General features: G+C 41.7%; 2 protein-coding genes across 7 annotated transcripts; both read left to right on the top strand.

Moving 5' to 3' along the window:
- Positions 1-245: 245 nt before the first annotated feature.
- LOC116057351 (inositol-3-phosphate synthase 1-A) lies at positions 246-8,887 on the top strand. Of its 6 annotated transcripts, none has more exons than XM_031309760.2 (12): positions 246-476; positions 667-737; positions 1,171-1,334; positions 1,430-1,591; positions 2,338-2,467; positions 3,573-3,766; positions 3,894-4,043; positions 5,483-5,698; positions 6,445-6,609; positions 6,707-6,820; positions 7,671-7,888; positions 8,076-8,887. In XM_031309760.2, exons 2-12 carry the CDS (start codon positions 701-703, stop codon positions 8,200-8,202), a joined length of 1,677 nt encoding a protein of 558 aa, XP_031165620.1. In that variant the 5' UTR covers positions 246-476; positions 667-700; the 3' UTR covers positions 8,203-8,887. The 6 variants fall into 6 exon arrangements, with proteins under 6 accessions (XP_031165620.1, XP_031165622.1, XP_031165621.1 ...); XM_031309762.2 differs by having other exon boundaries at positions 1,210-1,334; XM_031309761.2 differs by having other exon boundaries at positions 670-737.
- An 836-nt stretch (positions 8,888-9,723) lies between these two features.
- Positions 9,724-12,777, top strand: tpgs1 (tubulin polyglutamylase complex subunit 1). The gene is made up of 2 exons (XM_031309772.2): positions 9,724-10,303; positions 11,504-12,777. The coding sequence occupies exons 1-2, from the start codon at positions 9,957-9,959 to the stop codon at positions 12,156-12,158; spliced, it is 1,002 nt and encodes a 333-aa protein (XP_031165632.1). The 5' UTR covers positions 9,724-9,956; the 3' UTR covers positions 12,159-12,777.
- Positions 12,778-14,297: the final 1,520 nt, after the last annotated feature.

Raw genomic sequence — 14,297 nt, forward strand, 5'->3', positions numbered from 1 at the left:
TTCTCCAATTTGTTGTTCGTCCTTTTCTATTGAATTTTGTGGATTCGACCATGAGTAATGTAATATGTATAGACTACAGGAATGCTGCTCCGCCCAGAGGGAACCTGACTGGCCACACACCCAGCCCTTTTTCTGCGAATTCTTGGTTTGTTTGCAAACGGTTCTCAAGCCTCTCCATCCTCGCGTGTTATGTAAGAGGAGGGACTGAGCAGTCTGATTGGCACTTGCACTGAATACGTCGACCGTACGTAAACGATTATCCTCATCATTTGAGAGCACTGCGCACTCGTACAAGCACTACAGGCATCTTCCGACAGAAGGGACTGGAACTTTCTATGTTAACAGGCGAAGAATTATCAGCGAGACACACCGGGACCGACTTCATTTAAACGAAATTACTTATCAGCGAGACACCCCGAGACCGGCTTCATTTAAGCGAAGTTACTGACAGACAGTTTTACTTGAAGTGGAAGAAGGTAAGCATTCTTTAGCCTTAATAAAAGCAGTAAAATCATGCAACTGTGGGGGTCGCTAATGCATTGCCAATAACCACTGTTCTAATCAGCTCATGCATTTTAAATATTACATAGTTATGCATATGCAATTAGTAGGCTATTTACGAGGTAAGTGGTAAATGGTAATGGCTAAAAGAAACGTGTTTTCCAGAAGAACTACGCAGTACGCAGCATATTCTCTCTGAATGACAGTATGGCTGCACTTCTCCACCAAGCCACCAGGTAGGCCTACGCACTAGAATATTGCACCAACTATGCCTGTTGATGAGAGTGCGTACTTCGGCCTTTTTTCTTTTTTCTTTTTTAATTTCATCTCCGACCCGAACGTTGTAAATTTATACCCCTACACAACTCAAGATTAAAACTCAAACCCTGAAGGTAAGGGGGTTTTCCGGGTTTAGTTGAGGTTCATATAAACGAGTCATTCATTTGTTAACGTATCTGTTTCTCCGTTTTTATTTGACAGAAGTAGCCCAATATGGTTTGGCAGGAATTGCTAAGAAAATCCAGTTCTGTCAGTTAAGTTAGGCATGACCTGACCATGACTAGGCAAGACCAGGGACAATGTAGCTCTTCCTTTTTCAAAAGACCATGCGGTAACATGTTGTGACGTGTTGAGGAAATGCATTACCCATAGTGCCATTTCCACCTACAGAGGAAGAACTTGGACAAATTCAGTTTTCTCTCTTCCCAGTCTCTGCAGCCATGTCTGTCAACGTTCATATCAACAGCCCAAATGTGAGGTACACAGATACACACATTGTGTCTCAGTATCCCTACCAGACCACATCAGTTCACAGAGAGGGAAACGCGGTCACAGTAAGTGGACCTTTCTGACATACAGCTCTTTTTACATATGCATCTGTGTGTGTCATCTGTACGGTCTCCCTCTAATTTTTCTCCATAAACAACAGGTGACCCCCCGTACTACCGAGTTGACATTTCGCACAGAGAGACGTGTGCCCCGGCTGGGTGTGATGCTGGTTGGCTGGGGAGGCAACAACGGGACCACAGTCACAGCAGCTGTACTGGCCAATAAGCTCGGTCTCACCTGGAGAACCAAGACTGGAGAGAAGGTGGGTGGAGTGACACAAACACGCCTGTAAACTCATACAAATAGTGAAAAAGAGTGAACAAATAGTGAGTATAGGACCCCCTTGAAAATGAGATGCTACATCTCAGGGGGCAATCCTTTCAATAAATTCAAAATGTTATCAGCTGCCGGTTTACCTTAATTTCAGTATAGTGTGAAATATCAAATCACTTTCCCTTTGACAGTAACATATCTAACTTTGAATATGTAACCCTCTCAAGCAACCTTCTGCAAGTTGATTTCCATACTGCACTGAAATGACTGCAAACCACTGACTGCCTGCTTGGAATGACCATCCTTGTATAAAGCATGCAGCTAAAACATGCAAACACCACAACGATTCTTCTTTTAAAAAAAAAAAAGTTCTAGATGGTGAATGAACTCTTTATAACCAGACTATACTTTGATGTGAAAACCTTAGCCATATTTTATAAATATAGCCCACTGTCCTTAAATACAGTGGTAGAAACCCATTATAAGATGGTTATGCTGACATGTTCATTAGAGTGTTAAGGGCTTAACTGACTCTGGTCTTGAGGATTTCCCCTTATATGGGCATACATTGTTACTTTTATGAACTGGTTCCTGTGATTTCCATTTCAGCCATTTTTCTCAGATTTAAAGGATTTAATATACTTGTAATAAACCTTAAACCCACCAAAGATTATACATTACTTACAGGGAATGAAATCACAGTGTTTTTTCTTCTTTTTCTCCCACATTCTTCAGAAAGCAAACTACTTTGGCTCCCTCCTGCAGGCGTCTACTATTTGTCTGGGATCAGACCTCGAGGGCGAGGTCAACGTGCCCCTCTGTGACTTCCTACCCATGGTGCACCCTAATGATATAGTCTTTGATGGTATGGACAGTTGCAGATGATCAAGGTCTAACCTCTGGTGCAGAAACTGAGAAGTGTATGTGTGCGTGTGTGTGTAATATAAAGCCGCGTTTCGACACTAGTTCTGTGTTCAGGCAAATTCTTCCGCTGACGTATAAGCAACATGACAGGATGAGGGCTGCTGGTGGTCGCAGTGGTAAACACACTTTGCAGCCTGCAGTCCAGTATGCCTGACCGTTTCATCTAAAAAACACTTTAAAGGAGAAATACGGCGCAAAATGAACCTTTGGGATAATAACACATTTGTACCGAGTCAAGCGTTCTCTGGGATATGTTTTCATGCTAATCGAATGTGACCAGTTTTAGCGCAAACCGCTAATTAGCTTATAACGCTAGTCGTCGTTAACAAGGCTCAAAATAGCACCACGCTTCCACGGTAGCATAATGATGGTCCCTACATGTAAACCGAAGCATTGAGAACTTTGTAAGTATACAGACAGTTTATTAAAAAGATAGTTTATAAAGACAGTACCGTTCGCGTATACAGGCAGGCGCTATCTTGGGAAAACATTCACGATCAGTCGAACGCTGTGTAACCAGTAACATAGCTCAAGCACGGCGTTCGTCGTCCGACTGTTAGTGGTATAGAAATAGTGATTTCTTTTGACTTTACCAGTGCCCCGACGACTAGCGTTATAAGCTAATTAGCGGTTTGCGCTAAAACTGGTCACATTCGATTAGCATGAAAACATATCCCAGAGAATGCTCGACTCGGTACAAATGTGTTATTAACCCCTAGGTTCATTTTGCGCCAGATTTCTCCTTAAAGAGGGCAAGTGAAGTAAGAGCAGTGTTAACAGCAGGAAAATCTGAGCCCAGTGCAGCTTCATGGGGAGTCTCTCCATGAGGTGAAGATGGTCAGAGATGTGCTTCTACAGTATGGTGTCCTCTGATGCAATCTAGTCTGTTACTTCATAAGGGCAAAGCTGAAACAGGCAAGGTATTTAAAGAGTTGCTTTAGTCTATTATAAGATGAAAGGGATGACTCACCCCATGCCCTGTAAGTTCTGGAAAATGAGAGATACAAAAGGAATTCAGCACCTTTTTGTTTTGTTTGTGTTTTTAGGCTGGGATATCTCTTCAATGGATCTTGGCAGTGCGATGGAGAGAGCTCAGGTGTTTGACTGGTCATTACAAGAGCAACTGCAGCCACACATGAGCCGCATGAAACCCAGACCGTCAATCAGTATCCCAGAATTCATCGCTGCGAACCAAGAGAGTCGGGCGGACAACATCCTTACTGGGAGCATGGCGGAGCAGGTAATACTTGTTCTACTGACCAGCAGATTTATGATAACTGGAGTCTCTTCTCCATCTATGTATTTCATTTAAGGTTGTGTTTTATGTGTTATTTTTAATCTGATCTAAAAAGTAAATTGTCTTCCAGGTAGAGCAGATCAGAGCTGACATAAGGGACTTCCAGAAGTCGAGTAATGTGGACAAAATCATTGTTCTTTGGACCGCCAACACTGAGCGCTTCTGTGATATCATACCGGGGGTCCATGACACTGCAGAGAACCTGCTAGCTGGAATCCAGGTGAGAGCAGGAGCCGTGAAGAATTTGGTTCGAAGGTGTACGTTTTTAAAGACACAAAACCTTAAGTTGGTTTCAGTAGAAATTATATTAACTTTAATTGTCTTAGAAACCAACCTAAATTGTGATTTTGGTCGATAGTCATGAATTCAACTTTAGTTTCTTCCTAATGTTGAGGACCAAACAGTAATCCTCCATCCCATTTAGTGATGAATAAAGCTTAGAGGATGAAAAGATTAGCTCTGCTAGCACTTCACTGTGGATTTGTAAATGAAATGCCATAATGAGTCAGCTAGAAAATTATGATTTGTCCCTCATGGGTGAGTTTATATTTTATCTCCTGTCTTCAGCATGCTTGTACTACTGTCAGCAACTATAATAGTCTATTTCACAGACTTATGATCTTCAGCAAATAGCTCGATTTTAGATAGGCATGAAGTGGACAATAGGGATGTGCTATAGAGATGATGTGGAGAGAGTATCAGGGTAAATGTGGACCTTGTGAGTCAAGCTGTAATGTAATTATACACTCAGTAACGGTCATTATCTCTTTTTGGCTGGACCACAGGACCGTAGGACCAGTCCTACGACCCCAAAACTCTGTCCCTCTGTCTCTCTGTCACTGAGTGAGGAAGTTCCACCATTGGTCGGAATGACTGTGATGATGTCAGTGTTGGTGTTTCCCCATTGGCCATTGCCTTTTCAAACTTTATTGGTTCGACACATGCTTTTACTTCCGCTATCGCCCATCAATCAGCTGATTAACTTCCTCAATACATTTGTGGATGTTGTTGTTGCTGCCGCTCATTCAACAGTTTTAATGCACGGGCTTAGCAGCACTGGCAGAGTAGGATAAATGCAGGTGAACTGTGTGTGTGTGTGTGTGCGTGTGTGTGTGTGTGCGTGTGTGTGTGTGTGCGTGTGCGTGCGTGTTCCTCTCTGTCGATCTCTCTTCAGACAAATGAATGTGTCTTAACAATCACAACCTGCAGTGACATTTAGCTATTTCTAAATAAATATACTGGATGGGCAGGTCTTGATTTTTTTCATCATGTAAAAATCGGGGTAATTGAAACTCCAGAAGAACAGCAGGGAGAGGAGCAGAAAATTTAAAAGCGTTGGCAAGCAGGGGATGCAAATTTGATCATTTATCAGAATCAGATCCATTATATCATATGTAATGTCGTCTATATTGTATATAATAGATTATCAGTGTGTTTTCTTGCAAGATTTGCTTGCACGTGGAAAAACTAAAGGACACTCCGAAACGTTTGCTGTAACAGCACAATTGCAGAGATAACAATGTAATATTTAAATTCACATTATAGACACCACCACTAACTATCCCTATAACAACTTGGCCACAATAAGGCATATTGACCATTCACGCCCCAGCCATATAATAGGTTTTGATCTAGTTATGTTTTTACTACATCCATTAGGCTGGAGCAGCGATTTCTCCCTCCACTCTGTTTGCAGTGGCCAGTATACTGGAGGGTTGTGCCTACATCAATGGCTCCCCGCAGAACACTTTTGTACCAGGCGTCATAGAGCTGGCCGTGCAGAAAGGGGTGTTTATTGGAGGAGATGACTTCAAATCCGGTCAGACCAAGATCAAGTCAGTGCTGGTGGACTTTCTGGTCAGCTCAGGTATCAAGGTAAGAAAAAGAATGCACGGATAGAAGGAAGGGGGGGATCGATGAAGTGATGATCTGATACTAATAAGACTGAGTCGCTACTAATATGGTTATAATAGAAAAGCTAAGAATACTAAAATAGGGGGGTTCATGATTTGAGAACGATCTTTCCTATTTAAGACCAGAATTAAAGTGAGAATTGGTCCATTAAAATGAGGAACTGATACTGGTCCCATAATTGTATTTTACACTTGAAAGCATCAAATGGGAATATACTATTTAACAACTTAAGTTAGGTCAATCACTTATTTATATAGCCCAAAATCACAAATTTGCCTCAAATGGCTTTACAATCTGTACAGCATACAACACCCTCTATCCTTAGACCGTTGGTTTGTTTAAGGAACATAACAGGGGGAAAGTGGAAGAAGCCTCAGGAACAGCAACAGCGTGAGAAGAAATAAACATTTATATTCACACATTTATTTGGCACATACAATCTTATAGTATAATGTGAAATTCCATTTTTGCGTTTAACCCCACCTAAGATTAGGATGCAGTGTCTTGACATGCGGCCGGAGGAGCCGGGGATCTAACCAAGTCATCAATCTTGTGGTTGAAGGACGACCCGCTCTACCTCTGGGCCACAGCCAACCTACTGTGATTGTGATTGTCCTACCAGAGAATAAAGATGCCAACTTAAAGCTTACAGTACCATGTATTTTCTGAACAAAGACATTTGAATAAGTTCCTCTTCCCCTTGACAGCCGACCGCCATTGTCAGCTACAATCACCTTGGCAACAATGATGGGAAGAACCTGTCGGCTCCACAGCAGTTCCGCTCCAAAGAGATCTCCAAGAGCAACGTGGTGGATGACATGGTCCAGTCAAACCCCATATTGTACCAGCCTGGAGAAAAACCTGACCACTGTGTAAGTGACTCAGACACAGAAAGATAATGAGCTCCTTATGGACATTTGCTGAAAACAACTGGTCAGACTCATTAACTGTCTCTGGGTGTTATTTCAGGTGGTGATTAAGTATGTCCCCTATGTGGGAGACAGCAAGCGTGCCATGGATGAATACACATCTGAAATAATGATGGGAGGGACCAATACCATCGCACTGCACAACACCTGTGAGGTCAGTGATCCGTAGTAGCTCTGTTTCTGTAAAACATGTAACTGAAACAGGAAAATCTAGCCTAGTAGAACAATTTTCAGTGTGAGAGTCCAGACTGCTACTTGCTTGCTAAACTCAACGTTCAAAACGTTTCTCTTTTATCTGACAGTAGTTGTGGAGTAAGAGGCTCGGGAGTGCCAGAGCTTACTGTTAATTGTTCTTAACAAGTCGTGGAGCTAATTTAAAGAGACATCTTCATGTCATTGACACAATTGTTTCATGTTTCACTCTCCTAGCTGCTTTAGTCCACCATCAGTCCTAACATCTATCTACAGTATCTGGCTGAAAAACACATCTACTGCACCAGTTTCTCCCTGGGATCGTCCCATTTTCCTACAAACAACTTAAGCTACCAAAAATAATTTTTGAAAGATTCTGCAGTCACACAAAGATGCTTTACATTAGTGACTGTAAGAAGAAAAAAAAACAAATATGTACATTTCAGATGTTCTTTCCTAGCAAATAAATGCTGAATTTACAAAAAATTAAAACACCTAGTAAGTTCACCTTAAGTGATTGACTCATTGATTCAACAACAGCAACAACACTTGAAACAATGGGGTGTCATTGGATCTGCATCAGTGTAGTTGGCATTAAAGTCCTTAATGTGTAGAATTTAAAAAAAAATTGATTTGGGGACTCCTAGTGGTAATGTTTAGAAAGGCACTGCTATAGGGTAAATGCAATCCTTGCATGTGCAAGGGACTACATTATGTTGTATGAGTTCTATCTATTGATAAATGTGTGTTTAGCCACCCCCTTCTCCCTCTATTACACCTTTGTCACCTTCATCTTTCTTTCTTTGCAACAGGACTCTCTTCTAGCCAGCCCAATCATCCTGGACCTGGTGATCCTGACAGAGCTTTGTCAGCGTGTGACTGTCCAACCCCACGGGGAGGAGGACTTCCTGTCCTTCCACAGTGTCTTAGCAGTGCTCTCCTTCCTCTGCAAGGCCCCCCTGGTCCCATCAGGGACACCGGTCATCAACGCCTTTTTCCGCCAGAGGGCCTGCATACTAAATATCATGAGGTTTGAACAAGGCTTTGGTTTTGTTACCTAGATTGCATTACCACACATTTTCCCCAAAGGTTGCATTATACATTCAACAGAAGAATAATGTTTTTAAGGACGTTTAAGGGTTGCATATAGGTGTAAAAGTTTTGTGTTTCATTTGGTGACAGAAGTTAAGTACAATCTCCCTCCTTGTCTTTTTCAGAGCGTGCCTTGGCCTTCCTCCTCAGAACCACATGCTGCTGGAGCACAAGCTGCAGAGAAACTTCCTGCATCCACATACCTCCGGCATCAATGGCAATGTGGCTGCTTTGGAAAAAAAATGGAACTAAAACTTAATACAATTGTACACTACAATTGGCAGTACAACAGACACCGTGTATAACAAGAACAAAGGCCCTTATTGATCTATCGTTGCGAAAATAACAACTTTGCAGAGTAAACTTGACATTAATGTAAGATGCATTTAAAATCCTAGGTATTAATCAAGTCTTGGCCTATTAAACAATGGCGTGGTGCTGCAACATTTACATGTCATACATGCAGTTCTGCTATAGCTACTGAGCAACAACAGAGGCCTAATATGAGGCCCCTAGACTACATTAATCCCCACACAGTGGAACATTGTTCAAAGCAGGCTATTTTGTTCAAATATATATAAAGTAAATGTATCTTTGCTTGTATCATTATTCAAGAAGTTCTCCAGGTGCAATGCATATGTGGAATACAATTGTACAGTTTAGTTCTTAGGAATAGGTCCATATGTTTAACAAGCAAATGTGATACTAATCGTGCAGCTGTGAAAAAACGAACGATGAAACAATATCTGTTGTTTGATGAATGAGGGTCATCTTCTTAACTTACTGTATTTTGTGTCATTGTCTTATCACTGCTTTACTGTAGCCATCCATACGTTTTTGTTTGAAGATACATTTTTTAAAACATGGATGCAGTTTTAACTATTTTGTCATTGAGTAACAAAGGCTATATACAATAAACCTTTACATATTATTTGAACTTAACATATCTGAGGCATTCATTTTTCACCTTTCCTCCTATTGAGCCATCTCAAGTTCAAATGTGCTTTATTTCCGTGAATCGATAATAGCTATTATAGTAAAGACAAGCATATGACACTATATATAAAAACATGGTAATGAGAAATGACAAATAAAGAGCAGATAGTCAATGATTTAGTTTTGAATAAAATGTGTCTCGTGCACAGAGTATAAAAAACTGGTGTGCTGGTACTGAATGTCTGGTAAGTTGTAATTTATTTACATCTATTCTTTAATCAGATTCTGATTTTTTTAAAATGCTACATTTTATTGGTATTGTATTTTGGCACAGTTCTGCTTGTGTTTAGACAAATTTAAGAACGGTAACTTCTACATACACCTCATCCTCACAGTAAGATATCGGAAACAAGTACTGGTTTGGTATGTTTGTTATTGAATCTCAGGTATTGTATGAAGCCAAGCTCTAATGCACGCATGGAGCCAATGTTGGTAGTATAAAAGGTAGAGAAGACCTACAAATTATCCAGTCGGGTTAACGTCAAGTGGGACAAGGCTAGATTACCAACAGGAGAAAGTAGCCAGTTGCTACAGGACTGTATGACATCTGGTTGGTTATTTCATGTTTGAGAGAAGGCTATGCACCACTAAAACACAACTTTTAGTACACTTCAGTTTTATGTTTATACCATATTCTTCAATTTATCAAATTAAAACTGTAGAATAGAGGAGGAGTGAGAGGAAAGGGAATTTACAGGGGCCCAGCCCTATCCGGGTTCAGAATCTCTACGCACGCCCCTGCGCGGACTACTTGACGCCTGACGCACACAAGCCCGTCAGACAGCGTCCCTAGCAACCAGACCAACAGAGCTGAGTGATTTTGTAGACAGTAGACACGTCTTTTGTTTTGGGGCTCTCGGTTGTTGTAAATCATCTTATAGTGCAATTATTTCTTACGGCATGGACAATCAACATCAACTGATATAACTGGTCCGTTTCCTGTCTTTCGACCGGCATTAAATCACTTCCGCTGCCGCCTACCGCTGCTGCGACACGGGACGTCATCAGCTATGGCGGACAAGGAGAAGCGCCGGTCCGGGGCTACTCCTCCAGGGATGCCCGAGGGCAAAGCCACCAAATCGGACAGCGATAGGGAGTTTCTGTCGCAGGCAGGGGTGGGAGAACTGCTCCGCGGGGCCATCCTCAAGATGGTGGAGGCCAGATCGGACGATCCCATCGGGTTCCTAGCCGACCACTTCTGCAACCTCGCCTCAGTGACAGAGACCGGCTCAGCTGGATGCGGCGATGGGGATCAGTTGAGCAACGGGCATCTGAGCGCTGGTGCGCAGGAGCAGCAGGAGCAGCAGCATCTCAACCGGGCGCTGTGGCACCTGAGGCTGGCGCACCACTCCCAGAGGTGTGGGCAAATATCAGAGATTTACGGTCCTAAACCAGACCTGACTCTTTCCTAATGAACCAAATATAGTTCTAACGGAACCTATGCGTCTACCACTGTGCTAACCTAGACATCTAAATGAATCACCTATTCGTAATTTTGCTTGGCACCCCTGGATGTCTGGTAGACTGATTTATTAATGCAAGCAGTCAGTTTTAAGCTCGTTTTCTCTCTTGCTCTGTGGTAGCCTATAGTGTTACTGTGAAAACTATAGTGTAACTACAGGTTTGATCAATATGTGATAATGACTAGGCATGGGTGTTAGAGTAACTCACAATACCATATCACAATATGCAGGCATATGTTAACCACAATGACTATGGTGCAACAATACAGGCAATTCTATCTATGGCGATTCTAATATGCTGTATAATCTTTTATAGACAATGACTCTGATAACAAACTGCAACATATAGTGTTTATACATAGTAACTAATGGCTTGTAGATGATAAATGATTTGCTAATGCTTCAAATAACAATTTTAAGCCATTAATAGGAACAACAGTAGGGTTGCCAGGTTGTGGCTGCATGGTGTTTTTATCTCTTTTATTCATCAGGAAGACATACGCCAATGGATTGTTTGACCTCTGATTTTTTTTTCTTTAAAAGAACTGCAGAGCACCTGGACCATCATTAATTTATTAACAAATTATTTAAATGTACAACTGCAGACTTAGGTTATTTTAAGAACTCTTAACAGGAAGTGATACTCTTTTATACCCTTATTAATGACTATTAATTCTAATTTAAGTAGTGACTCAGCCAGAGAGCTTGTTTTTTGTCTTGTTAATGAACGGATCTATAAAGCATGTGTAAACAATTCATTACCCATTAATAAAGCCATTAGTTCCACATTTTAAACACTTTATAAAGGACATCATGTTAGAACGGTGCACCAAATCTGGTATTTCAAATCCTGTATGGATAATGGGTAAATTAAAGGTTCAGTTCACCCAAATTACAATAGAAACATATTGTCTCAATTACCTCTGGATATAGCTAGCCATACAGGTAGCACTGGTCTTATTTTCCCAGGTTTTGAGATATTTGTATCTGAGATCAATGACATTTAATTGGTCCATTGATCAATGACAAGCTTTTGTAACTGCTACAGAGGAACCAATGATTAACTTTCTTTTACTAACTCATTTTAAACCCAGATCTGCCTTCAGCAACAACGTCCGCGTGGCCTACGACCTTTTGAACCTCACTGGGCCCCGTAGGCGTCCTGCTGAGATTTCTGAAGGCCCTGATGTCCCCGGCACTGACAGCCCAACAGAAGGAGGAGGAGGAGGAGTGAGAGGAGGCCTCTACACACAGACTCTGCAGTGCCTGTGCAGTGAGGGTGGAGTCCCCGCCTCCACCTCCGCCCCGCTCCTCCGACGCCTCCATTGCCAAGACCATGAGGCAGTCCCTTATGATGTCTTCCGTCACGGTGTGCTCACATGTGCAGTTTTCTCAGACTACATCCGGCAGGCTCAGAGGCTTTACGCCGAAGTGTGCTGCCCGGACGAAGGGCCTGCCTTGCGGGCACTGTGCCTGGCCGTGCTGGGGACCTTAAAGGAAGCCCTGGAGACTTCCCAAGGCTGTGAGACAGTCTCCTGTGTTAATGCTAATACTAAAGCTACTTCCTGTCTGGAGGCTAACGTAAAGGGTATACGCTACCTGGAGGCCAGTGCCAAGATCTCTCCCTACAAGTTAGGTCAGGCCATGGCTGCAGCACAGACACGGGGCCCAGGTGGTAATATGGACGCAAAGGAGTTTGAGAACGCAGCGGCAGAGCTCTTCATCACTCGAGTGAAAGTTGTGTCCTAGGTTTCTTGTCTGTTTTCTCATAATTTATGAATGTACAACAATCTAAAGTATATCCTAGAGAAAATAATTACCTTCTGTGTACCTCCTCTAACCTCGAACCTACACTAACAGATATAACCTCCTCTCAAGTAGACACTACATCCTATAATTCTATTGTTTGGAAGATAACACTAATTGTAAAACATATTGTTTGTTGTCTGTTATTAGAAAATCACCAAGCAGCTACTGTGCTGTGTGAAGGACAATGATTTCCTTTCATAGACTGAATGTTTTCCTTGAGACCAGTATTGATCCTGACAGTTTCCATTATTGTTCAGCCTTTGCCGTGAAATGCTCAGATTAGAAAGTCAAAATCTGTACTGTTCTACGCCTTATGCAATCCAATACAACAACCCTGTTATACATCCTCCTTTTTTGTTGAAAGAGATGTTGATTGTCCTCTTGGATGCTGTAGTTTGTCATGCTGTTGCATTGCATTACATTGAAGTGTTTCTATTGTTTTGTTAACCATTTATTAGAAACGGTTACCCAGTTTGACAGGAGCCAATCACATATGCCATCCCGATGAAGACATTGTAACAGAAGATATTTTGGGGAATAAACATGGAATGTTCACTTATTTATCTGAACTTCTTATCTCTAGTGTGCCATTAAAGATAATGCAAATAAAGTGCTCATATCACACATTGCCAAACACTGACAAATCGGAGCAAAGAAAGAAGTTTACAGAAAAAATTGAAGGTGGGCTAAACAAAGATGAGAGTGGTGTGAGAAATTTAAAATAAAAAGCTTTTCATTCTCTTCTCCTTACCCTGCACTCACTGAGCCCTCCAGGGGCAGAGCCAGACGGTGTAAGCCGTTGGGGTTCAGCCCAAACCTAGGCGGGGTCCGGGGGCAAGCTCCATTTATGGCAGCTATGCACTATTTTTCATGCCATTTCATAATAGAATGCTTACAAATCTGTACATCATTTGGGAAAAACAAAATAGTTGCCAAGGAAAAGAATCATCCTGTTGATCCTACATCCTATTTTTTTTTTATCCAATTGTTCTCCAACTGTCTTCATCATTCTGAAACCAGAACACAACAAAATTGAGGCTGACTCATTTTGACTCCTGCCACCTAAAAACAGCATTACTAATCTTGAAACATATTTTCACAAAATCAATGGCGATATTTCCACAGTAATAGAACTTTTGCTCCACTGATTTGCTGGTCCAGTCAGAGAGACTGAGGGGGAATGGTACAAAGTTAGAGTTATTTTAAAACCCTAAAAGATTGGGGACTTTTAGGAAAACCTTGAGGACTGGAGTCCCAGAAGCCAACAATAAGGGCCAACCCGTTTACATGTGTATTTCAGAGTAATGGTCATATGAGTTACTTATTAGTGGTGACATATTTGACACATTTCTCACATTTTAATGAAACCACTACTCAGTTTCAGCCACTAGATGGCATCAGCACTCTGGTTCATCGTGGGTGTAGGTAAATAGACTAGAATGCCTTTTATTGTCATTATAAACATGTACAATGAGATTAAAAGCAACTCCTTTTCCAGTTTCCAGTGTGTAGGGGGGGGGTAAGGTGCACAGTTCTGAGACGCTATATACATATATAAAAAATATAACGATAGATATGGTTTTATATACAGTGTGATATGCAGTGGTAGTGATATTACATAGTAATGGAATTGCACAGAATTATCAATATTATCAAGTAGTATTAAAAGTAGTATTAAATATTAATGTGAGTAGAAGAAAGTCCGGGGGTTGGGGGTAAGACTGTGAAGTCAGTTCATGTGTGAGTTCAAAGTGGTTATGGCTTTTGGGAAGAAACTGTTCTTGAATCTGTTAGTCCTTGTTCTGATGCGCCTGTAGCGCCTCCCTGAGGGCAACAGGTCAAACAGATCAAAGCCAGGGTGGGAGCTCTCTTTGGTGGTGTTTTCTGCTCTACTGAGGCAGCGGGAGGTGTAGATGTCCGTCAGGGAGGGGAGAGGTGTGGGGGATGATAAAAAAATAAAAAATAAATGGAGGGACAGAATGGAGTGGAGTTACCCAGTTCTGACTGAAGAGAATGAGTCTGCCGTGACAAATAAGGAAAGGGAGAGATGATGAGAACACTTTTTGTTTGTTCATAGCT

Source organism: Sander lucioperca, chromosome 18 (assembly GCF_008315115.2).
Source record: "Sander lucioperca isolate FBNREF2018 chromosome 18, SLUC_FBN_1.2, whole genome shotgun sequence".
NCBI classification, from domain to species: Eukaryota; Metazoa; Chordata; class Actinopteri; order Perciformes; family Percidae; genus Sander; species Sander lucioperca.